The 26,190-nt window shown below is 46.1% G+C and overlaps 1 protein-coding gene across 2 annotated transcripts; it reads left to right on the forward strand.

Moving 5' to 3' along the window:
* Window positions 1-6,840: 6,840 nt before the first annotated feature.
* dcn (decorin) lies at window positions 6,841-23,150 on the forward strand. Of its 2 annotated transcripts, none has more exons than XM_023831111.2 (8): window positions 6,841-7,043; window positions 13,098-13,344; window positions 16,752-16,864; window positions 17,880-18,093; window positions 20,064-20,177; window positions 20,773-20,866; window positions 21,181-21,319; window positions 21,742-23,150. In XM_023831111.2, exons 2-8 carry the CDS (start codon window positions 13,122-13,124, stop codon window positions 21,940-21,942), a joined length of 1,098 nt encoding a protein of 365 aa, XP_023686879.2. In that variant the 5' UTR covers window positions 6,841-7,043; window positions 13,098-13,121; the 3' UTR covers window positions 21,943-23,150. The 2 variants fall into 2 exon arrangements, with proteins under 2 accessions (XP_023686879.2, XP_072565353.1); XM_072709252.1 differs by lacking the exon at window positions 6,841-7,043 and adding an exon at window positions 7,093-7,248.
* The last annotated feature ends 3,040 nt before the right edge of the window (window positions 23,151-26,190 follow it).

Raw genomic sequence — 26,190 nt, forward strand, 5'->3', positions numbered from 1 at the left:
ACAGAATGTTCTTGTTCTGTAGTGGCTGAAAAGAACAATATTTGGAATAGTTTATCTCTGATTTATTTCTCTGAAAACAGCTGCATGTAGCGGCACTGCTTTGGAGTCTGCTTCGCTTTTACAGGTCAGACTTTTTGGCACTAAGGAGATGTTGACATGGATTGAATTTGCTCAGCAAGTTCGCCTTTGCTTGTAGAGACGCAGATGCCAGCGGTTTATCACACAGCAGCCTGCTAAATATGTCCAGGACCAAAGCAGGAGATACTCTTTCACAGAATTAGCCGCGATCTCGTGTTTTTCAGGAAATCTAGGTAAAGCCGAGGGTAGACAGATATGCACATTTGACTGTGAATCAGTTTTGAATGTGTGCCCGCTGTGCCCGCTGTGCCCGCTCTCAGCGGCCAGACGTCAGACGCACAGGAGATGTCCGTGCTGATCTGCATCTATGCACAATCCTCCCTCCATCCTAAATGGGTTGTTTGCTGAGGTAGCCTGTCTCCCAAATATCCTGCGTCTCTCAACAACTTACCGTAAGGGGAGGGGGGAGGATTGTGACACGGTTCCTCTGAAATTTTTTAAGACAGATGAGGCGTTTTGGGAGAAATTACTTACAGCTGTGCACTCCTACCATGAACCGTTTCCTGATTTTCCAATCACAAGGTGTGACGAAATCCGATTTGCTCAGCCACATTCGACCTTTTTAATTGGCTAATGGTAGTCAATGGATGGTTAGAGGGTCTTCGGCATATCAGCCATGCTATGGACTGGACTGCTGTACCGGTGTTTCATGGAGGATGTTTTAAGGCGTTGGATCAGCTGATTGAAAACACAGGAATGCATCAGCATGTGTGAACAGTGAAGCTTATACCTCTAGGCCTGCAGTTGATGCTAACCCCACCCCTGGCCAGCCATAAATTAATCCAGAGTCGAGTGTCTGAATGACATCACTGGCACCTTTTATTTTGCCGTTGTGATTTGGTCAGGCAGTGAACTGGTCAGCTCAGTCTCGCCTTTCATATTAATCTGTGCGTGGAAGGACCCCATTTCTACCGGTTCCCCTCGCTCTGGGAATGTGTGTTTTTCCAGCTTTGGGGATCTGTGTCATGCTTGTTTGCTCCTCCCCCTGTGGCTCTGGAGCACCCTTTCAGACATCTGTTTTGTCCATTTGCATCACTGATCCCGCCTGCCCACAGCTGTAGTTGAGAGTGCTTCATCCCATGTTTCTGCACTTTTGCAGATAATCCTCATCACTGACAGGTAGAACACAGATGGCAAAGGTTGGTGCTCGACCAATCACAGCTCAGCACAGACTCCCTCCTGGATTATTGTGTCTGCATCCTTGTATCTATGCATTTTACATTCCTTTGCTGTTGCCTGCAAATGAATTTCCCCCTGTGATGAATAAATTAAATCTATCTATTCTTAATGTACTTCTGCCGGGCCCCTAAGTGAGGCCCTTTATTAAGCCCCAGTTGCTCCTGGCTGATCCTGCATTCTCAATTTTCACATTGCTTTGGATTAAAGCGTTTGCCAAATAAACGAATGTACAAACGTGGTTTGAGTGAGTGAGGGCATATCTTCCACAGCACTGCACTGTAAGCCCCAAACGGCGAGGAATTTTCCCCCTCTTTAGAAATAAATATATAAATAACAGTGGATTTGCAGTGTAGCTGCAAGGTCCCGCGTCTGTTGTCATGGGCTCAGTGGAGTAACCTGATCCAGCCGGACTCAGCCAGCCTGGGCGGCTCCGGTGCTGTAGGGGGGATGTTAACTCCTGACCCGAAGGCAGAGACGTGGCAACCCAAATCCGCTCACTCTGACTGCCACGGCAACCAATGCAGCCAGATCTCATTGTTCTGACACACAAGGCTAGTGGAGGCTAATGCTAACACAGGCTAATTCTGCCATTTTACATTTAGCAGAAAGAGCACGAGATTTACCTTTTCTGCATAGTTTGGAGGAAATTCAGTATAGGACGAGAAACAGAAAAGGACACAACGGCCCAAACCTGATATGATTTAAAGAAGGTGTTTTTATAATTGTTGATTCTGCAATTTCTGCTGGCTTGGCATTACATTTAGTTCTTTGCCTTGACAAATTGCCCAAAATGCTATTACAGTCTCATAATGTCATTGTTTTTGGGCCTGGGATCTTCTATAAATCTGGCCAGAGCTTTAGTGCTTAGTGAAAATAGTTTTTCTGTTGCTGTGTGGGATACCTGACCCTCCGAAACGTCTCCAAGGAGACCAGTGTCTGGAAGCAGAGAATGATTTAAGTTGGGCCGAGCTTCTGGGGGGCTGCAGTGAAAATAGTTGCCAAGTCAAAATAGAGAGCAGAGTACAGCAGGAAGATCTGCTTTTCTCGTGTTAGCAGTGTGAGCTGCTAAACCAGTCAGCGTGTCTGCTGTTACCGCCCCCCCCCACACACCACCAGGTATTTACATGCTGTAATGTCAGTCAGGTAACACCCCCCAGGTATTTACGTGCTGTAATGTCAGTCAGGTAACACCCCCCAGGTATTTACGTGCTGTAATGTCAGTCAGGTAACACCCCCCAGAATTTATGTGCTGTAATATTAGTCAGGAAACACCCCCTACGTATTTATTTATGTGCTACAATGTCAATCAGGTAACACCCCCAGCATACAGTATTTATCTACTGTAATGTCAGTCAGGTATTACCCCCCCCCCCCACCCCGTTTATTTATGTGCGGTAATGTCAGTCAGGTAACACCCCCCAACATATTTATTTATGTGTATCAAAGCTACTGTTCCTGTTTATCAGTTCCGCTGTGGGTCGCTGGTAAGTCTGTCATGAATATGAATATTTCCCTTTTCCTTGGGGTGAGGATTGTTACAGAAGGACGGGGTTCTGTTCTGGGCTCTATTGTGTGTGTGTGTGTGTGTGTGTGTGTGGGCGGGGGGGGGTTGGCATGATCTCTGCATCTCTCATGATGCCGATTCAGGTTATTCGTACTGACCGCTTGCACCCTCCCTCACTATCCGCTGTGTGTATACACTGGCACGTCCTGTTTTGGGTCACCCCGAGTGACCCAGTAACAGAAAACAGCTGACAGCACTCCACAGACCAGTACACTTCCCCATTCAAGCCCAAGGTGTCGGATCTGCGCTGAATTTGTGTTCCTTCCACTTACGTGAGATCGACTCTGTGTTTCCATATTACCATTTGCGTTGCGTTAGCCCCACCCCACCCTGTCCCCGTCTAACCCAGAGAAGAGAGCAAACTGTAAATAAACCTGTTCCTCATTCGCAATGACCTGAATCACATGGCTCTGCTTGCCTTACCATAATTTCTGTCGCTGTCCACATCGGATACAACCACTGTCCCCACACACTTTGCCCACACTGGGGGTAGACCCTACCAGCCTCGGGGACTTATCAGATCTTCTCGCAGCATGGAGGATCTCACCCAGGTCATACTCGATTGATTGGGTGCCTCAGTCTCAAGATGAAAGAAAAGAATGAAAAGAGGAACGTAGGACAGCATCAAGTGGTTAGATAAAGGAGATCAATGATTGCGTTTTCCGTCATTGGTCCTCCTGGACTTGTTGATCACCAAGCTAGGTGACACAGTCACTAGATCGGCAACCTTAAGCTCATGTTCAGGCCGTAGCGAATGTTCCCGCTGTCCTCCTGCTTTTAGCTTTCCCAACTGCTTGGATGGCTGCCCCCTTGCCCCCCTCCCCCACCTGCTCATTTATGCTTTTATTAGGATTTTTACCTTTGACACACAAACACAGAGTGAGCACCCTTGCTAATGAACCAAGAAAATCTGGATCTGCTCAGTGCAAATTAGCCGCAGATAGGTGGAGGGCTTCGCTGCTGCTCTGCTAGCAGATGCCTCCTTCATGCAGCTCTAGACGTTCAGTAAACACATTGAGTCCACGCTAAACACAGCCTGAGCAAAGAGCTGAAGCTGACTGAAAAATTTAAAGATCTCAGTAGGAATGTGATCCTTCTTACATTGCAAAATTGCAGTGGATTTCTGTGTAATTTCAACTGACAATTCCATCATTAAATGATGGATTTTATTCAACTAGAATGTCATACTTTTAACAAATGAAGAACATCTGCTCTCTGCAGCCATGCTGTTTTTGCATTCTTCGATGAGTGTGCAATGTGCACCACATCCTGCCTCTCCCTTCTCTGCTTCGTTCTCACAGAGTAGTCACTATTTTGCCCTTTTCCATTCCAAATTCCTGCAGTGCTGCTCACCTCAGTATCAGAAGTGATGGAGGTAACCATCTGCGGAGATGCTCCCCTGACATATTAATGAATGCAGGTGATCTGATCAGGATAACCACAGATTTTTCCCAAGATAGTAACCTCTGCTTTACTGTGAGGATCTAAGTGATCATCTGTGAGGTTCATCCTGAGGGTGGTAACCTCTGCTTTACCGTGAGGATCAAAGCGATCATCTGTGAGGTTCATCCTGAGGGCAGTCACCTTTGCCTTACTGTGAGGATCGAGGTGATCTTCTGTGAGGTTCATCCTGAGGGTGGTAACCTCTGCATTACTGTGAGGATCTAAGTGATCTTCTGTGAGGTTCATCTTGAGGGTGGTAACCTCTGCCTTACTGTGAGGATCTAGGCGATCTTCTGTGAGGTTCATCCTGAGGGTGGTAACCTCTGCTTTACCGTGAGGATCTAAGTGATCATCTGTGAGGTTCATCCTGAGGGCAGTCACCTTTGCCTTACTGTGAGGATCGAGGTGATCTTCTGTGAGGTTCATCCTGAGGGTGGTAACCTCTGCCTTACTGTGAGGATCTAAGTGATCTTCTGTGAGATTCATCCTGAGGGCAGTTACCTCTGCCTTACTGTGAAGATCTAGGTGATCTTCTGTGAGGTTCATCCTGAGGGTGGTAACCTCTGCCTTACTGTGAAGATCTAAGTGATCTTCTGTGAGGTTCATCCTGGGGGCAGTCACCTCTGCCTTACTGTGAGAATCTTGGTGATCTTCTGTGAGGTTCATCCTGAGGGCAGTCACCTTTGCCTTACTGTGAGGATCGAGGTGATCATCTGTGAGGTTCATCCTGAGGGTGGTAACCTCTGCCTTACTGTGAGGATCTAGGTGATCTTCTGTGAGGTTCATCCTGAGGGTGGTAACCTCTGCCTTACTGTGAGGATCTAAGTGATCTTCTGTGAGGTTCATCCTGAGGGTGGTAACCTCAGTCTTACTGGAAGGATCTAAGTGATCTTTGTTGAGATTCGTTCCCAGTGTGGTAACCTCTACCTTACTTTGAGGATCTAATTGATCTTCACTGAGATCTCTTCCCAGTGTGGTAACCTCTGCCTTACCATGAGGGCCAGGGTAACCTACTGTGATCTCTGTTCTCACACACACAGGATCCACTGAGGGTGACTTTCATTCATCTACATTGGAGTACAGATGCTCTGATTGTGCAGCCAGTTTTACTGAGTTTCTCCTGTTTTATACTCCATTTCATCCTGAAAAATAAGACCACTATGACAGCGGGACAAAAGTTATGGCTTTGGCTCCCATCTTTAAGGGTCTCAGAGGCAGTACTAGATCTAAGAAACACATGAGGTAAAAGAGGCTTCACTATGGGTGCCTCAGGACATCATGAAATACACAGGCTGGAAAATCTCTACTTCCTGGCCATCAGTCACCAAGCATCCTGTCTAAAATCATTATTTTATAGGAGACTGACTTATTCCTAGGTTTTTGATGCCGCCACTGAGAATTTTAGGGTGCTATAAATAAGTAAGACCCTGAGAAAGACGGTGGCGTAGTGACTTCATTATGGAAGCATGGTTGGGCATTGGGCATTGGGCATACGCATTTAAGGGGGACAGTACCTCTCCTGCCCGCTGGCAGTAGGATGTCTAGGTTGTCCCCTGTTGCTTGTGTTTGCAACCTTAGTTAACCTGTGCATCTGGACAGCAGCACACAGGCCAGGTGACATAACAGCCCAGGGAATACCTAAGGAGAGCAGCTGCTGAACATGATGTCATCTGGCACCCATCCAAAAAGTGGTCTTGGCTTCTGTCCCCTGTTTAATGACAATGCCAGATTAAGTAAGGTGTCCTATGTCCCAGGCTACAAGAACCATCTGTAGGTTTGGATTATGAGGGATCATCTCTGGTGTGGACGAATGCTCTTTCACACACACATAAAAATCAATGGTGTCGTCCTGTTGGATCAGCTCAGAGATAAACATCTCCTGTCTACTGGTCTGGGGAGACTTTTAAAGGTCCTTTGATGCCACGTAAATCCCATCCATTGTTATTAAAAAGCCACATAGGGAGGAGAGCTTGTGTTTCACATGAAACTTAACTCCATTCTTCATTTTAAATTTTTAACCTCGCTGCCACAAACAGAGGTGACCATGACCATGCATAGAGGGAAGTTCTGCACCGAAACATAACTATGTTTTAGGTGGTCAGCGTGGGTCAATGAAACTTCCCTCAAAACCCCCTGAAGGCATCTTTGTGTAAGCAAACCAGCTCCAAGGGGGGGGGAGGGGTCAGCTCCGAGCCCCACTTTAAAGAGGATAGGATACAGACAGACATTCAATGCCCCCCCCACCCCAGGGAAGAGAGGGGTGGCATAGCTTTTGGGGGGCACACCGATCTATACCAGATGACGCAGTGTGTGTGTGAGTTCATTGACTGAGGCTGCTTTCTTTCTCCTGCTCTCTCTTTCTCCTGCTCTCTCTCTTTTTCCCTTTCCTTTTTTTTCCTTTTTCGGTTTCCAAAGGGGAGTTTTCCACCAATTGTCTCATCCCGGGAAGAAAGCATTTAGTTGGACCCTCCCTCTCTCTCCTTCTTGCTCTCTCTCTCTCTCTTGCTCCTTCTCTCTCTCTCTCTCTCCTCCCACTCTCCTGTGACAGCACACACCTGCTTTGTCTTGGCTGTGCACTACTGTGGTGCAATTACGCCCCGGCCTTTCAGAGCTCAGCTTCAGAGCCGTCACTGAGATCGATCCCCCCTCTGGATTTGGGAGAGGACCCTCACATACAAACACACACACGTGCTCGCTCAGCTTTAACCAAGGACACCAGGTACGCACCTCCTCCTCGGGGAACCCACATGACACGACGGGGGAGAGGGGGATGCTGGGAGGGCATCTGAAACGGCCAGGAAGAGGGGTGGTGTGCAAAAGCGGGAATCAAGAGTCAGCGAGTGAGAAGAGTCAGAAACCACTCAGATCTAGTCTCAAAAGGTCTTAATTTCTATACTCAGAAGGAGCATTGGAACACTTTGAAGGTATCGCTTTTGCTTCTGTCACTGTTGCCTAGGACTGATGTGTCAGCTATTGATATGTGAGCTACTGGGCTTTTTGCATGTGCATGTTTAATTAAAGCAGCATGTTAACAGCCGTATGCTGAGTGTACAACGTAACCGTGTCCCTGCCGTGTTCGCTGGAAGCCGCGTGGTGTAGTGACAGGATGAGCAGGTCGCTAAGGCAGTTAGCGGGACGCCCCCCCCATACAGATTTGCGCAGGTGGGGGTGCAGGTGCACAGGTGCGTCCCAATGCCTCACAGGTGTGCAGTGAGAGGCGAGGAGATGGATTCTGAGGCAGATTCTGACACGTATTGTTCCAGTGCATCTTGGGATATGGGTGAGGAGGGGGCTGGGTAGGGGGAGGTGGGGCAGGCTAATATGGGAGGCCAGGATGAAGTTAAGGTGGTGCTGAGGTGGGGCTTAGTCCCAGCCTGGGACATTAGAGAGCCACCCTACCCCTGTGTTTTAGGGCAGATGGGATGGAGAGGGTCAACAGCGGTCACTTCCAGACCCACACAGGACGCGACTCAACCCTGACTGTAAAATGCTGCAGGCTTTTCCCCTCCGTGCCCTTCGGACTCTGCTTGCATGGAAAACCCATTAACTTTACGAGCCTTTTCTGTTTAGCTGTTTTTTCCTTTTCTGAGTGCCTTACAGATCAGACATTTGGGGACAAAAAAGACAGAGATTTCTTTGTCCTGTAGCGGCCCGACTAATTAATTGCGGCTTGTGCATCCCACGGCTGTTTCCGCGGTGTGGCTGGAGATCTGCTCGGAGACGGGAATGAGCGTGCAACACCCGTGTCCTTGCGTGCTGCCACACCTCTCCCGTTATCACCGCCCCCGGCTGCTCAGAAAGACTGCCAGCTTCCCGTGTGTCTCACCGGGTCGTTACCTCCACTGGCGTCTCCCGGTTCCTCACCTTGACCATTTCGCTCCACTGCAGCTAAACTTCACTGCAGCTAAACTTGACTTTCTGTAGCGAAGCGGAGGGCAGGCCGTGAAGAGCTGCAGCTCTGGGACTCCAACATCTGTACTTTGTCTTTCTGGAAAAAAAAAAGAAAGAAGAAATGACAGTTTGAAGCAGTGACTACAGCAGTTGTAAGCCTCCAGTGGTGTTTGGGGGGGGGGGCTTTCTCTGCTTAAAATCATAGACTTTGGTTCACTGTCAAAAAGGCACATTTTTCTGGAAAGAGTCATACCTAAAGTTGGCGTTTATTCAGGAAGGGAGAAAGAGAAAAGGAGGGGCCATAAGTTAAGGAGACGGGGAGGTTGAGAAAAGAGAAAGAGGTGAAGAGTTTCTCTAGCCTTGGGTGTAGATAATTCAGATGTGACTAAGAAGGTTACGTAGAACATCAGAACTATATGGACTATATGACAGCCTTGAACTCCTCAAGCCTGACCATCCAGGACTTCTGAACATCAGCAGGGCTCCAGTAGGAGATTTTAAACACCAGCAATGGGTATCTGGACAGTGTGGGCAGAGATGAATGTGAGCAAACACCACATGCTTGTGGGATTGTTCATGCAGCCCCTTCGGTTAATGAAACTGGTGATTAGTTACATGGCCGGTAACTGGGTATTCTTGGATCTGCAGCAAGAATAAGCTTCTCTTTCCTGAACCAGGCTTCAAAAAAGTGATGAAGCAGAGCATTAAACTCTTGATCAGGCTCCAGATCACTTTCAGTGATATAAGCTGGGGTGACGACAGACATGTGAGAGGGAGCTGGCAGAGGTCAACAGAAACGTAGCTCATAAAAACACACTGGCGACATGACAGTTTCCAGCTGTGTTGGCACCCCTCCCCATTGCTGTGACCGCCTCATGCTGACATTTTGGTCATTGTCAGCTTAGGGGCTCCTGGATAAGGAAACTGGGTGGATGAGCATATTTATGATCTCTGAAACTGAGAGTGCAGCCACCTTTAAAAGGCGCACGTTTTCCCTTTCGCCGGGAAAGCTCATTGAATGTGTGGAACCCCCTTGCTCTGCATAGATTGGAGTAGCTGTGGACCATCTAGGCCAATGAAGATGCACAAATCCCTGTGGTAATTAGTGGGAGTGGCTTCTTGGAGGAAAGCCTCAATCCAGTTAGCGCTGACTGTATAATCTAAGGCCACCCAGAGGTTTTCAGGCACGTAGCTGAAGCATCACCTCAAAAATGGTGCAAGGTTTGTGAGCATCATGGATTTTGGGAGCAAAGTCAAACACACAGAAGAGTGTCCCCACATTCTGTGGCTCCATCAGCTCACTATGTTTGTGGGACATTAAAGTGTCACTTTAATCACTGTCTTCATTGTGAAGTTATGGGCAAGAGATACATCAAAATAATGAATTTACCTTTTGTAAGTGTCTCTTTACAGATTTTAACCTCAATATTAACATATGAATGTGGTTCTTGAGAGCATGATTTTTTCTTTATTCTAGTAAAGTCTTTGGGGCGAAGACCCTTCTGCGGCTTTACCATCATTGTAGCACTTTCTAATAAATGAGCATTAGAGGGAGATGAAAGGTGAAGGATTAAAAACAGACACGCTGGCTAAAAAACAGTCGATGGCTAGAATGGCAAAAAACAGAGAGGAATGTTTATGTTAAGCATTTACAAGGAGGAAGTGATAAATCAGGAGGTTCCCTGTGGCTGCAGAGTTCACGGGGCGAAGAGGCGCAGCGTCAGGCAGATGGAGAGCAGGAGGAAAACCCGGCTGAGGAAGGAGGAAGGTGTCAGCAAGACGAGGCTGTAGCAGGGGAGGGAGCCTGAAGGTGGCAGCACCCTGGCCCACCGAGGAGAGATCTGCAGAGCAAAATGAAGATCATCAGTGCGAGAACGTTAGCCGTCGTGAAGACCCCCTTTAACGGCTGGCCATGGGACTCCGAAACACATGGACTTTCTCAGATTTGGAAACTTTTACTCAAGAGCCAGACTCCACTTTCCTCGTGATGTTCAGCTCCTCAGAGCCCAAAGGAAAAATGAATTACAGGCTTCAGAGGAATCGGAGAGATCTGGCAGGCGAAGCCGGGCTGGGTCGACGCCGGGGCGGCAGCAGTCTCTCAACGTTCACCCCCCCGCCAGCGGTTTTTCATGTTGGGTCATCAACGGCATCTTTGACAAGATACTAATAAGCGTCCCATGAATTCTGGCCAACATGGCAATACGGAACATGCCTTTCCGCCAAACGATCCAAGAACTTGAATATGGTTTGGTTTGTGGGCTGCTTTCGTATCCAGAATGGTCAGAGCTCAAAGGGTTTGAAAGTGCTGACTGTGTGGATTTGGTGTCCTGTTGAGGCATGTTAAAGGCCGCATTCCAGGTGTGCCTGTGAGGCCTCGCCGCTGCCAGAAGCCTAATGGAACAGTAATATATTTCTTCTGGGGTTTTAGAGAGCTCAGACTAAGAGAAATGTGAGAAGCTCCAAATTGCAACTTTGATTGATGACCCTTGTGGTGATCTGGTGTGAGCCAACTAGGGAACCTGCAGCCACAAAACCAATGACCACATCTCCTACCAGGAGAAGAGCTGTGGGTACCAGCTGAAATTCTGCCTTGACTCCAGTTAAGAGGTGTTGAGTGTCATAGCAAATGTGGACCCAGCACAGCCCCTGCATCGGCACATCAGTGCAAGGGCAGTTCTAGGTTAAGGAGAGATCCGGAACGTAGCCTGTAAACCTATCGAGGACTCAGAGTTCAAGATTTAAAAGTATAAAATTGTTCCATTCAAACTGCATTTGTTCTGTGCCCATTGCAGCTCTGAATTTGGTGAGAAGTTATCTCTAACATTATCCAGCTAACGTAGTTAGCTATCTGTAAATTGGCTGATCCACCTGAAAGCAAATTATGGTGATTTCAAACTTATTACGGATTAACTGCAACATGGTTAAATAACTCAGCATTTAGATTAATGAAGTTAACGATAAAAGTCAACAGAAATTTTACCTGTCATGTCCTAATAAGTATTTGAAAAACCTAAAGAGATCAGGGAACGTAGTCGAGGTGAGTATGCGTGTGTGTGTGTGCATGTGGGGAGAATCAAAATGAGACAGTAGCCCTGCAGAAGTAAGGAGAGTAGGGAGGGAGAGGCCAGGGAATTGCTCTGGATAGGATTTGATGGTCAAACTCATCAAAAGTTTATGATAGCAATGCTAAGCTATGCCATCACCCCACCATTCAAAAGGTTTAGGGCTATAGAAAAAATATACGGGGCTTCAGCCTAATAGCCCGGTCCCAGGCACGCCCCTGCACCAGTGTGAGCACTCGAATGTGGGCTATCCAATTGCACAACTGCACTCCCATTCCTCTGCTGTGGCTTAGATTCCTAGTCTCAGCCCTAACTGTGGCCCCAAGCCTACCCCTAATGATGTGGAATCGTTGGCGCAGGCATGCATGAAATGGGTGTGGGCATGCCTGTGATGGCTGGAAGCATGTATGCGATAGGTGTGGACATGTGTGTGATGGGTACAGACATAGATGCGACAGGCGTAGGCATGCATGCGATGGATGCTGGTATGTATGCAGTGCATACAGGCATGCAAGCAATGGGTGAGGTCATGCATGCGATGGGTGTGGTCATGCATGCGATGGGTGTGGTCATGCATGCAATGGGTGTGGTCATGCATGTGATGGGTGTGGTCATGCAAGCAATGGGTGTGGTCATGCATGTGATGGCACAGAAGCTCTCAAAATATGATGTGGCCACTTTTCACATTTCACATAAAAGTTTTTTTCCCCATATTTGTTTTGAATGAACACTGTTCTCAGGCGACAACTTTTGCAGACAGGAAAATGATACTAGAGGTGAAAGATTACAGTTATTAGGAGGACATCATGGAATTATGATGACACACTGAAATGTACACATTCATTTCACACAAGAAGAAAGTTACTCCCTGGTGTCAGTTTCTGTCTCAGCTCATTTTGGGGATAAAACAGTGCCAAGATGAATGATTTCGAGTTATAATGCTGTAGGCCCAAGTCGAAACATAGCAGAACACGCCCAGTGCTCAGGCTGCCCGTCCAGTTTCAGCTGTGTCCTCAGCTATAATTCTGAGTCAGTGCCGTTGTTGTCATTGGGCTGGCTACAGCAACGCTGACCTGTAATTTGGTGGCGTGTAGACATACGGGGAACTATGTGTCCCTGAACCCGACGTGACCCAGAAAACATAGCCTGGTCCATGAAACAAAACACAGGCATTGCCAAACCGGCAATATGCTCACCACCAAACAGGCGAGTGTCAGCGCTGCCAACCTCAGCTTTGAGTTAGGAGACAGCAGCCGGCCATTGAGTCTTCCCTCCATACATAATTGTATGGGTGTGAGCCACCTCAGCTAGTCTTCAAAGACCTCTCTGCCGAGGCTGAACTTTAGACAAAACCTGAGCTCGACGGGATATTTTATAATTTTATTGACTGTCTTCATGTAGCTGTTAGTGAGTCAGCAGGAATGAACAGGCCGTATCCTGTCTCAACTCTACAGCTTTGAAGATACTAACAGGGCCCTAGCAGACAAAAACCATCTGTAACCAACTGTTGTTGAGATAAATTCATTGGATGCAGTAAAACACAACACTGAAGTCTCTGCGTAAACATTTGTGTCCCGCAGTAGGAATCTCATCCTGTGATTATCAGGCATTCTGGAAGTTCTCTGAAGAAAGCATGTGAGCAGTCAAGTAGACACTATTGCAGCCAGTTAACAAAGTACTGCTAAAACTCATAAGGCAAACCAGTTGTATTTTATGTGTGATTTTACAGCATTTTATTGCCCCCAGTTATTTGGGGTGTATTTGTGTGCCATTTCAATGCTGTTAGCTGGGATCTTACTCATACCGTGTGACTCCTCTAGGCCCAGTTGACGTCTGGCGGCACCATGAAGTCAGCTTTCATCTACTTGTTCCTGGTCACATGCTGTTGGGCTCTGCCCTTTAAGCAGACAGGCTTCCTGGACTTCATGATGGAGGAGGAAGGAGGTTCTGGATTGGTGCCAGTGACCAAAAAGCCCCCAATTTTTAGTCCCATCCCAGGCCCAGATGGACCCATCTGCCCTTTCAGATGCCAGTGCCACCTGCGGGTGGTGCAGTGCTCTGATCTAGGTAAGAAGACGATGCCCCAGGGGGGAGGGCGTGTCTGTGCTTCACAACCAGGTTATTCCTCAAAATAAAAAGAATTGCTGTAGAAAGTTCAGACTATTACAATTTAAAATGAACACAGATCATGAAAATCAGAAGTTCCTTTGGTAGTGGATGATGGTCTAGTCCAGAGGTATCCAACTCCGGTCCTGGAGAGCTACTGTCCAGTAGGTTTTCTATCATACCTGGCTTCTGATGACCCATACCTGTTCTCAGGTAAATACCAGGAGCAGGTGTGGCTCATCAAAAGTCAGGTAGAATAGAAAACCTACTGGACAGTAGCTCTCCAGGACCGGAGTTGGAGACACCGGGTCTAGTCCTATTCGCAATGCACATTTCCTCAGATAAGCTTTATCTTGCTTGACTTCAATATTGGCAGGTAAAGCCAAGATTTTCATTCCTCATGAATATTCTCCAGAAAAACAGTCTCCTCATCCTTTGTCATCTTGCCCGTTTCATTAAAATGTCAGGATTATTAAACAGGCGCTAAGTGTTTTCACATGGTGTGGACCAAAGTGGCCCTGTTGATGCTGAGATTTCCACCACAAATCTTTTTTTTTCACTTTCATCATTGTTTTTCAGGAAGAGAAAATTTGAGGGAAAGCCAGCCTCATTTTCCTCTCATTGTTGCTCATGAAAAATAGTATTTTCCCATAAATCTTGCTGATCAATCAGCCAGTCTCTAATTACAGCAGCCAACCATATGTTTTCCTGTCCACTATCTCCACCCCCCATATGTGACGTGTTTATCTCCTAGTAAACAAACAAAAGGACCCTAATCCAGCTGCTTTGCCCTACAGTTCACAATTTGCCATTGTGAGAGAGTGCAAAGTATTCATTAGGGTTACTTTTTTTTAAATTCTGGCATTATCTTTGAAACACTCAGGGAAAAAATAAAAATAAGATTTTGAAGTGCAGTCTGGATATAAATCAGGCAGACTGACAAGGAGGGTCATTTTCAGAGAAAGTCTTCCATTACCTCACTGAATCCACCAATGAGAGCACTCCAGGAGTGGGGAAGAGCCAATGGGAAGGGTCCCAGAGTGGAGTACAGTTGGGTTCACACATTTGAAGTTGAGCTCATTGGTCTGGAGCCCAAGCTTGTTCCAAGCACTCTGAGTGTAGGGGGTTTAAGTTGGGTAGGGTGGGCATCCATGACCTGATATGAATGCTCAGTCAACTGTTACATGCTAAAAAGAGTTTCAAAAAAGACAAAAACTCATCCCAGAACGTCAATAATACAGCTTAGCTCTCATGCCTTACATTACCCAACCGCTGCTATAATTCCAGACATATAAGCATTCTGGTGTCACTTTTTCCATGGACTTTTTGTCCAGCACTCTGTCTGCAGTGATTGGAAATGGCGAGAGCAGCTGAAATGGCCCAGCGTCTCGCAGAGTCATGGCAAGAGCGGTTATGTAGTTGGAGGCTTTGGAAACAATAGGCTAATTTGGGGGGAGGGGGGGAACGGGGGGCAGGAAGTCATACTTAGCTAAGCTAATTTTGATGGATATAACCTTGTGTGCAGGTATGTCTTGACGAAGTGGAAGTACAGTCACTGGGATGCTGGGTAGAGCAACATGCTTACGGCAGTGCGAAGCCAGACCCCTTCTTTCTTTGGCATTATATCAACCTTGGCTGCCTTTTACTCACAATTAAAGCGCCAGTTCTCTGGGTCGTGCTGTCTGACAGCACTGGAGCGCTTGTCAAAATTGCTGCCATATTGTAAGATGAGCTAATTCTGGCATCTCCATACCCTTCAGCGACATTTCATCATAAAATCAGGTTTTAGTTTACCGTGATTGTAGTTTTTCATTAACATCTATTTTTACTTGTACTCAAAGCCCTTATAACAAAAAGATATGATGCATAATAAAAGCTATTTTTTATCCAGTCAGGAATAGAAAAAAAGTCATCTGGGAAATACAGGCAGTGAGTTTACAGAATAAATCTATAAAAGATGTGGATGTTCACGATGTTACATGTGTACAGGTGGATCATCAGGCCACCTGCAACTCGACTCGAATGCCCCACTGCATTGCTAGGTGCAGACTGAGCGTGCTCTGTGCGGGGTCTCGCCACGTGTGAGAGCCTCCTGTAGCAATGCCGCTGACCTGCTTGCTGTCTTTGCAGCCAGTTAAATTGCACCCATGCACTGTCACACCCCGGTTTCTGTAGCCCTCCGTCTTGCTGGATGTTCTACCATGGAGATGCTTTTCTGCTGCTGCTCTCCATTCTTCCACGGAGCTGTTGATCCTCCACGTCAGAGCCCTCGCTTGGGCTCTGTAGTCTCCCCTCCTCCCCCCAGTGCTTTGGGAGAAGACTAACCACAACCAGCTGTGAGGAAGATGGGGCATTTAGGGCAATGCAACGCAGTCTAGTGTCTCCAGCGCAGACATTTTTTCTTTGCCGGTCTCTGAAACTCTCCAAGCTGCTCCGAAACTCTCCAGAACTTTTAATAAAAACACTCCCAAACATTTTGAAACTCTCCAAATCTTTAGAAAACACTGCAAACCTCTCTGGAACTCTACAGAACTGTAAAAAAAATGTTGCCAAATTCTCCAAAACTCCCAAAACACTTCTCATTTTAAACTCTCGGAAAGGTCTCAACTTTCAGCTCTGTTTTCTGCCTGACTAAACACACCAAAATCGCTTTGTTAGCTTCTCATTCTTGTCATGTTTATACAGAAGAGGATTAGGGCCACCATGAAAATATTATTTGAATTCTGACTTTAATCTCAGAATTCTGAGTTTAGAAAAAAAGTCAGAATTCAAATAATATTTTCATGGTGGCCCTAATACTCTTCCATATGTTTAACACCAGGATCAGTAAAAACTAAAAATTAAGTAATAGTCTCATTGAATACAAATTTAAAATATTAATAATAAAGAAGTTTAAACGGCTATGCACTGTTCAATCTAATCCATCCATCCATTAATCTTCCAATTAATTATCCAACAGAGGATAACAGGGGCTCTGCAGCCTTTTCCAAATGACATACGTCATGGAATACATATCTTAAATAATTTCCCTTTACACACCCAAAAACCCCCCTTCCCAATTATAAACATCATTTTGGTAATATCAAATCCATCCACTCATTCTGAAAACGGATTATTCAGGTAAAGATTGCAATAGTGTCATTAAATGCCAAATAAGTGTATTGCTACGTAATGGGACTTCTGTTGAAAGTCAATCATTGTGCAAAAAAAATTTTGGTGTCAAATGACAGGAAACAGGAGAGCTGATTGTGATTGATCACAGCCGTGATTATGGAAGCTCAGACTCCAGGAGTATTTCATTAAGCTTAATGTGTCTAAGATAGCTGAGGTAAGACCTAATCGAATGTATCTGTGTGTTTAACTTCCAGGCTTGAAAAACATTCCAGAAAACCTCCCTGGAGAAACAACTCTGCTTGACCTGCAGAACAACAAGATCGCTGAAATTCGCGAGAATGATTTTAAGACTCTCAAAGGCCTCCACGTGAGATTTGCACTTTTTCCTGCATGTCATGCAAACCTTTCCTCATGCAATATGTCTTCACACATCTTAATGTCTCAAAATCGCATTTTTCAGTTTTTGTACCTGACGATGCTCATTGTAAATGTACGCATTCATTTTGTAAAGAACACGAAACATTGATAAAATCGGTGAACCTTGATTAAGAAGATGTATGCTTTAGTTTGGGAGTAAGCTGCAAGCAAACTTAATTTGAATTCTAAACCTCAGTCATTTTTTCCAGATTCTTATTAAGTTTGTTGCATTCAGCGCACGCCAAACTATTTCAACTAAATTGTACCCAGAAATGCTTTTCTGGAATGTTCCAGTAGAAAAAACAATGTGCTCTCCAGCACCTTGGGAAAGCATCTGAAGAGCAATGCCCCCAAGTCCTCCTTGACGATGTTTGTGAGCCTTTCACCAGCGTGTGCCAGAGGTTCACCTTTAGCGTGAAACCACCGCCATCTTAAAACTCATCCAGCAAAATGTTTGTTTAGACATCATGGGACCAGCTCCGTCCTGTGGCACTTCTGTCTGGGTCTTCATACTCTTTCCATTGTGCAGAAATCGCCCTCTTGAGAGGGAGCATTCCTCAGATTTCTTCATGTCTGGAAGCGATTAGGGAAGCAGAGTACGGTGTGTGTTTTTATTTCAGTCAATAGTGAAGGTCACCAAATGAAACAACCCGTGAGTGTGTCCCCATACCCATAGCATTTGGACACCCTAGAAATTCATAGAACCATTAGTATATTTGCAGGTTACTTTATAAGCAGTGATACGTCTGAACAGCATAAACAAGTTGTAATAGAAGGTCATTGAGACTTATTTATGAAACCAAATCACTTTATTTACATGGGTCATATTCTCATGTGTTGACTGCGCTTCCAAGCTGGCTGCATTAAAAACCCAACTGGAAATCCTGACGTCCTCACTGGAACTGATGCACTCTGGGTATCTGTCTGTCTCACTTTGACTTTTCACCCTTTACTTCCCCTGAAAGGCTCTGATCCTGGTGAACAACCTCATCACCACCATCCATGCCAAAGCCTTCATGCCCCTGGGCAAATTGCAGAGGCTCTACCTGTCCAAAAACCTGCTGAAGGAGATGCCCACCAACATGCCCAAGAGCCTGCAGGAGCTGCGCATCCATGAAAACCTTATTGCCAAAATCAAGAAGGCCTCCTTCCAGGGAATGGCCCAGGTCATCGTCATGGGTATGGATGTCGCCCTCGAGGGGTCATAAATGATCATCATTGTGGGTACAAACAGGGAATTAAAAGCATAAGGGGTATCTTCTAAGAGCACGGCTTGAATCTCCAGCACACAGCCTGGCTCCTCATCACACCACACGGTATCTACACAGCTGCAGGCCCCGATTCCCCAGATATAGGCCATGATATTGTGTGGGGGCCCTGATTTCAAACAGAATGGAAACGTTGAATCAGATGTGAAATAACAGACTGAAAAAGCTCAATGCAGAAACAAAAACGGGACACGGGGAAGAAATATTACATTCAGCTGGAAGTTAAAAGCCCTTAGCATAGTTTCTGAATTTGTTTGTATGTACAGGGCCTTGCGTGCAGACCGGGTCTTTATGTTTTGCCACTGATCCTGAGTATTCAAGAGGCCACTGTGCAGTAGATTAAAACTCTCTGTGGAAGTTCGGTAGCTTGAAGGTTATCAAGATTCTGATATGGTGGGGCATGTTGAAAGGAGGGACGACCCACGTGGTGATTCAAATAAACCAGGGGTTTATTAACAAACGAACAGAAAGAGAGATAACAAAAATAAGGAACCATGAGGGGTCAAAACCAGCTGATAAAACAGAAATCAAGGTAGGGAGCAACACCGGGAACAAATACTAAAGGTGGGAAGGGACATAGTAAAACTACAATACATAACAGGGGGTACTACTAACCGGGAAACAACACAGGGTAACAGCTATACGTGGAAATCAGCCACAATGAACCAACAAGTAACATAATAAGAAGACACTTAAATACACAGCTAACAAGGGCTAACAAGGTGCAGGTGTGGGTCATAACTAAAATGAACCAATCTGTCAGGCAGAGAGGGGAACAGACGGACAAGGATCCAGAAATGCAGGGAAACGATCAATTTATTATGAAAACAGCGGCAACGCCGAGGCGGTGCTCAGGGGAGGGGAAAGGTAGAAGGAACTCAGAATCGGCAGGTGAGAATCGTAGTCGGTAGACGTGGGCGAGAGTCGGTACCAGGTAGAGCTGTCCAACACTGAAGCACAGGCACAGGGCACGAAGGGGAACGACGAAGAGGAAGGCGGAGGACGTCGGGACTGGAGGATCAGGTATGACGAGGACGCTGGGGAGGGAAGGCAAACAGGTGAGGTACAGATACAGGTAAGACAGGCAGATCCGGGAAGGCAGGGCAGACGGAAGACAAGTAGATCGCTCGGTATGGCTGTAAGACATTGGCTCAATACTTCGCAATGTCCTTCTGTTCAATAGGTTCTTTTGTCCTGTGGTTTGATTAGCGTTAATCGGCGTCACTTGCGGGGTTCCGCCCCCCAGGGGCGTGACACAATCAGTAAAAGCATAGGATATCAAGAAACAGGTGGAATAAATTACAATTAGCGAATAGCAACCACACAGAGCGCTAACAATATTGGGAGGAGTCAAGGAACAAGTAAAACAAAACATACTAAACAAGGCACGGGCAGAGTGACCATTAACAAGACAAACCAACCAAACAGATGCCAGAGAATAAAATAAAAACGAAAGTATAACATAAGGGAGAGGCAGCCTCAAACTCATGACCAGAGGAATGTCAGCTTCTGAGCTGCACGTTCAACCCATACAGGTACACGGTGGCCCACAGATCAGGAAAACATAATAGGGGAACACCAAAGGGGATGGCCAACAGGAACTGCTGGTCAAATGGGGAAAAGACACATGGAACAGGGCCAGACGGCCACCGAACCCGACCCTGACAGCTTCCTGCTTCACTGACTCCAACCAAAATGGATCAGATACCAGAAGCAGCAGAACATGGGCCTCCCATAAAACCATAGCGACCAGACGACAGAGCACTGAGAAGAGGGAACCTCCATCAGCAGGGGGATAACCACCTAAATGAGTCCTCTATTGATTAATAAAGCATGAATAAACTGAATATAACAATTTAACACAACACTGTTGTTTTCCAGAGCTTGGCTCCAACCCTCTGAAGAGCTCAGGCATCGAGAGCGGCGCTTTCTCGGACCTGAAACGCGTCTCCTACATCCGCATTGCAGACACCAACATCACTGAGGTCCCCAAAGGTAGGAGGTGTCTCCTTTTGCTCAGCTAAACTCGATTTTAAGTTAACTGGATCCCATTCCGTAATGGAAGATCAGCTGACAAATAAACAATGGGCTGAAGTTAACAGTTATTGTAGCGCCAGGCAAGAGAAGAACAACCCTAAAGCTTGCTGCTAATGCAAGGTACCCTTGGGAGGGCTTTTATTTGTAGACACATGCAAATACTGAAGGGACAACAGGTAACTATGGCTGGACTGGGGAGCACTTATATACAGGACTACCAAGGGATACAACAGAAGACAGCTTTGGGTGCTTAACAGGAGGGCAGAACAACAGGTTGAACTAATCCCCAAACCTGCCATGCCTATACAGGAAACATGCGGTAGGACAGGCGAAGTGGGCGGGGCCTGACAGTTCCCGGCTGTGTGCAAAAATCTTTCACATGTCAAACGTTCTTTGAGAAGAGAAGACTCTGTTCATGCTTAGAGGTTAAGGAGTCACTGATAACAGCGCCAAAAAGGCCTCCGAGTTATTTAGGATAAGTTTACTTGCAGGATAAGGCTATGAGATTGAAATCTTTCTTGTATCAACCATTTTCTGCTGTGCTGTCTGTTAGGCCTCCCCACCTCCCTATCAGAGCTCCATCTGGATGGGAACAAGATCACCAAGGTGCAGGCGGACAGGCTGAAGGGACTGAAGAACCTGGCCAAGTAAGAGAACTTGCTGTCCCCAAGCAGACGTAGGACACTGCCAACGGCTAGTACCAGCATGGCCAAAACAAACGAGCCATGTGCTGTTTGCATAAGAAAAAAAAAATCCCCAGGTCCATTAGTGGTTTATTGAGTGGGGAGCTTGGATGAAGGAGAGCTAAGATCCAGAGCTTTTCATTTTTACAGCTATTCCATAATAGCATTTAACTAAGCAGTAACAGACTGAATAAAACAGAATCTTTGGTGCTTTGGCTATAGCCGTGTGCCGTTCGGCCTCCTAAATGCTCCTGTCGCGTGTGTCCTTGTCTCTCCAGGCTCGGTCTGAGCTACAACGAGATCAGTGTTGTGGAGAATGGCACCCTGTCCATGGTGCCCCACCTGCGAGAGCTGCACCTAGATTACAACGTGCTGACCTCTGTGCCCCCAGGCCTGCCTGAACACAAGTACATCCAGGTCGGCTGCTGCTTGAAGCATTGCTCACTAATAGCATCTCATACAATTGGCCAGTGTTTCCCAATCCGGTCCTTGGGGACCAACAAAGAGTCCACGCTTTTGCAAGCTGCGAGGGAGCAAAGATGTACACTGTCTGACAGGGAGCTCAGAGGGAGAAAAAACGTGAGGCTGTGGGTCCCCAAGGATGGGACAGGGAAACAATGCTATCGTCTGTTTATTTTATATCACTACAGAATATAATGTTAATGAAAATTTAGGCGAAATAAATATATTATAAAATTCTAAAATAAATTAAGCAAAATTAGCCAATAAATCATGAAGTATACATGTGTTTTTTTTATTAAAAGAAACCCCGCCTGTTTCATTGCAATAGTCTGCTCCCATAACCCCTCTCCCCTCTCTCCATCACCCCTGCCCCACAGGTGATCTATCTCCATAGCAACAAGATTGCAGCGGTGGGGCCCGAAGACTTCTGTCCCCCCAGCTACAACACCAAGAAAGCCATGTACTCTGGTATCAGCCTGTTCAGCAACCCCGTGCCCTACTGGGAGGTGCCGCCCGTCACCTTCCGCTGCGTCTTCGACCGCTCCGCCATCCAGCTGGGCAACTACAGGAAGAAATAGAATGCAGCACCACAACAGTACCCCCCTAATATGCACCTCCCAGCTCAATGAACATAACAGTAACACATTACACACAAACTCCAGTCTGAGCAACACCCAGCCCCAACCTTTCTATGTACTACAGAGATAACACCACCTACATGACTTTTGTTAATCTCAGAAACAAAACAGCTGCCTTAAAATAACACTATTCCCGAGAAATTTCCAGAACACACAACAAAGCTCATGAATCTCAGCTGTTACCTCAGCAGCTAAAGAACACAAACAAATATCTTCTTTGCTTTTGAGAAGCGGTTTTATAAAAGAGGATTTCTTAACATTTTTACAACAACCACACCTTGCATAGGAATTGCAGAAATTTCATTTAACACTGATATGTTATTGTTTTGTTTTTGAATTTAGCTGATAAAGAATCGTCCATAACGCCCTTGCCTTGATCCCACGCCTTGTTCTTAATATTCCTCTGAAAATTGGGCCCATTTTCCTGTTGAGCAGGCATGGTAAAAGATTAACTGACGTCTCCGAAAAACCGTAGACCATAAGTGGCAAACTAGAATGTACTAAAGGACTGTTTCCTTTCTGTATATGACAGTAGCTTTCCAGTGGTGTGATATCAATGCAGAATAAACACCAAACGTGTGATTTTCTTTCCATATCGTAGTCAAAGTAAGGAAGGAGAACAAGCCATCATTGCTTTGCATTTTTGTTTTTTATTTTGCTTTTTTTGGGGAATAAATGTAAGGGGAAATGTTTAAGCATTTAAAACAAAATCTTCCGGCATATCTCAGAGAGACCGTATGATGCCAGAAATGAATTAACACCAGGCAGAAATGTAGAATAAACCGTATATACATTTTAATGAAAACCTTACCCAAAGACCTACTTGCATGCTTTGCTGTGTTTATTATGCACCCATGGTCTTTGAGTCACAGATGATCATGTGCTTTGTCTGTTTGTTTGTTTTTTTTTCTCATTTTGAAAACGAGTGGAGGATGTGGGTGGCTGGCCATGCCCCCCCCCAGGATCCTGTCCATGTGAATGTTCCATGTGTAGATGCTGTACATACATGCTGTATGAAACCTTTCATTGCTTTGAAGTACAAGCACTTACCCTAGGGCAAACAAACTATATCAGCAATAAAGGTGAACTTACAGAGCAGGGACTCCGGCGTGGGCGTCCCAAATCTAATAAAGAATACAACAAAATCAGCATTTTTGAGCTTAATTCTCTGGCACAGGCTGGAAATTTGAATCTGACGAGTGGAGGCAGTTTGTCGCCCCGCCACAAGAGGGTGCTGCAGTATCTCCTTCCGAGGAAGGAACAAGGCTCAGGTAGACAGGCAGAGTGTTTCTAGAAAAGTCGAAGGGAGAAGGGAGGCAGAAGATTTCCTGGCTGAAATCAGCATTCCACTCATTGGCGTCTTGGAAGTAGATGGAAAATCAAGACATTGGAGCTTTAAAAATACATTTCATGTGAATGAAACCTCTGTTTCTGAGATTTCCGCTTTGAAAAACAGGATTTCACCGCCACAACAGCAGAGCCTGGAGTCTCGAAGGCCAAAGGTTTATTAAGTGTTTCTGATTGCTTTAATAAACATCTACAAAGTGTCTGTTTATAACACATGTGAATGCTTTAGAGGATGCAAATAATAATACGGAAATTATGACACACTTAAGCACAGATGTGCACATACCAGTTTCTTATCCCTGTGTCACTCTACTGTATGTATGTGTCAGCACCCTCTCTTATTTCTATATAAACTCAAAGCACTCCTGCCTTGTTCTGTCTCATCTTCTATTAATCTCCAGGATGTTCTTCGTCGTGCAAACCATTTACATAAAGTAACAGCAATAAAACACCATTTTTGGCACCTTGGAGAGTCTCGAGCCCACCTGTGGCTCATGATTATCTGTGTAGAGTGGGGGATCGTCACAAACAGCCAGCAGACGGGGTCTCCCCCCCCAGTGCTGCAGGGCTAGCGGAGTGTTCTGCTCTGTTTAATGGATAATCACTGCAGTATAAAGAGTCAAGATATGTTAGATGTGCCTGAGAAATACTCAGCTTAGTCCTGTGCAAGTTTTGAACTGAAAACCTTCAGACAGGATTGAATATATGTATTGTTGAGGTAGGGATTCAGCGTTGAATTCATCTATGAACTTCACCCATAGCAGCCATTGAGCTTATATCCACAATGACGGCAGCCATGTTGTGTCCATGGTGACAGCGGTCTTATGATGTTCATGATGTAGTTTGTGTGGAAGGTGCTCATGGGTGCATGCAGCAGTGCTTCTGTGGTTATACAAAATCAAAAAGTACACAGATCTGAGTGAAGCTGGAGAAAGTGGAGGAGCCTTCAGGAGGAGTGGAAATTGGACAAAGGGAATCCAGTGTGGGAATGACCAGCCGCCAAGACAACATAAATCATGGATCCATTTGAGCTCCTGCCCCTCTTTAAATGGGGAATTTGAATGTTGTGGAATCCGAGCTGAGCGTTTATGGTCTCACAGACGGGCAGTCTGCTGTGCCCAGGAGCCCTGCGATTGGCAGGCGTGTCGAGGAGGACCGGACTGAGCTTTTCCGGAAAAACAGAGATCTCCAAACATTTTTATGCGTGACTAATACTGTGACTAATGACCAGACCAAAACCATCTTATTCTGTGAACATTGAGAGAAGAGTTGGTGTATTGGAGAATATCGCAATGCCTGCAGAAGGTAAGAGTGAAAGAGGACACCCAGCAACAGGAAGGACTGTATCAGTATTCACAGCAAGGAGCGTGACTTTCAGAGGCCAGAAGATCAGAAAGTCCAGGTGGCACTCCATCCGTAAGGTCCCCAGGAGACCATATTGATCATATTGACTACTGGCACCTATAATGGGCAAGGAACCCGTTGCCTTGTAACAGACAGAACAAAAGTGCTTGTTTGGGAGCCTGGAAGCCAACAAGCAATGCTGTCTTTATCAGAGCAACTCATCAGTGTCCCTGCCAATGGTGCTCTCTAGTGCCCCCTTATGGTGCACACACCCTGTTTATTACAAAGTTCTCTTGACCACATCTTTCTGCCGTATTCATTGTTCCCCTACCTGCTTCCTACCATCTGTGCAGGAGGGTGTGTTCGATGATGTGCTGTGTCTGTCACTATATTGTAGGTACTGTACATTGTGGGCCGTGGGGGGGGGGGGGGGGGGGGGGACACTACTGGGCAGTGCTTTCTCAACATCTTCAGCACAATGTCCAGCTGGGTGAAATGAATGCTGATTTATAAAGAATACAGGGTGAAATGGTGCAAACACTCCTGGGATGTGACATGAAGGGTAAAGGCAGCAGACAGCAGCTCAAGAGGTAAATGGAGTAATTTATGGTGTTCAGGAGAACAAAGCAGAAGGAAAAGGGTGGAACGGAATGCTGACTACAGCAACAGCCTCTGGGTTGGTCCCGACACACATGGGAGGCTCTGGCAAAAGCTTCAGACCAGTCAGGGTCATGCTTATGCCAGCCTTTAAGTTATAAATGTTAAGGGGGAATGTCATGTTTGAGGGGCAGGAGGGGAATGTGGGGATGGGGGGCATTATCTGGGGAGGGGGTGATTAGGGTCAAAACGCAGGAGGGGCAATGAAGGACGGCAGCAGTGATTGGGGCAGAAAGCTCACACCACAGGAATACACCTCCCTCTTTATCCTGAAATGTGCCTCAAAATGATGGACAAGTCTGGAGACGTGCTGACATCACAGTCACCGGAGTCCGTTCCCGTAAATGGCCGACATTCTCAACAGCTGGGATACGCCGATGATGGCCGCTGGTGACCAGCATTCTCGACAGCTGGGGTACATCAAAGATGGCCGCCGGTGAGCAGCATTCTCGACAGCTGGGGTATGCAAAAGATGGCCACCAGTGACCAGCATTCTCAACAGAATCAGAATCAGAATCGAGTTTATTGCCAAGTACGTTCACACATACAAGGAATTTGCTTGTTGGTGCCAGAATTTGGTGGTTGGTGCCAGACTTCGAGAGGTGAGGTGGTTAATATATAAATATATATACATAGAGTATGTACAAGTACTAAAATAAATAGTTATTGTACATGGAATATGATACAGCAGTGGAAATATATACAAAGTGTATATAGAGTGCATGCTTGTGCTAGGATGGGGAAATAGTATTTGAGCGAGTGTTCCTGGCCTTATTGATGAGGCGGGCCATGTTGGGGAAGAAACTGTTCCTATGGCGTGATGTTTTGGTCCCAATGGAC

This window comes from Paramormyrops kingsleyae, chromosome 1, assembly GCF_048594095.1.
Source record: "Paramormyrops kingsleyae isolate MSU_618 chromosome 1, PKINGS_0.4, whole genome shotgun sequence".
Lineage (NCBI taxonomy): Eukaryota > Metazoa > Chordata > Actinopteri > Osteoglossiformes > Mormyridae > Paramormyrops > Paramormyrops kingsleyae.

What these genes read in the sequence shown, in the direction of transcription:
- dcn (XM_023831111.2), top strand. Translation starts at nt 13,122, where the DNA reads ATGAAGTCAGCTTTCATCTACTTGTTCCTGGTCACATGCTGTTGGGCT. An exon ending in GGACTGAAGAACCTGGCCAA is followed by an intron (nt 20,867 to 21,180) that starts GTAAGAGAACTT and finishes TTGTCTCTCCAG; the next exon opens with GCTCGGTCTGAGCTACAACG. An exon ending in CTGAACACAAGTACATCCAG is followed by an intron (nt 21,320 to 21,741) that starts GTCGGCTGCTGC and finishes CCTGCCCCACAG; the next exon opens with GTGATCTATCTCCATAGCAA.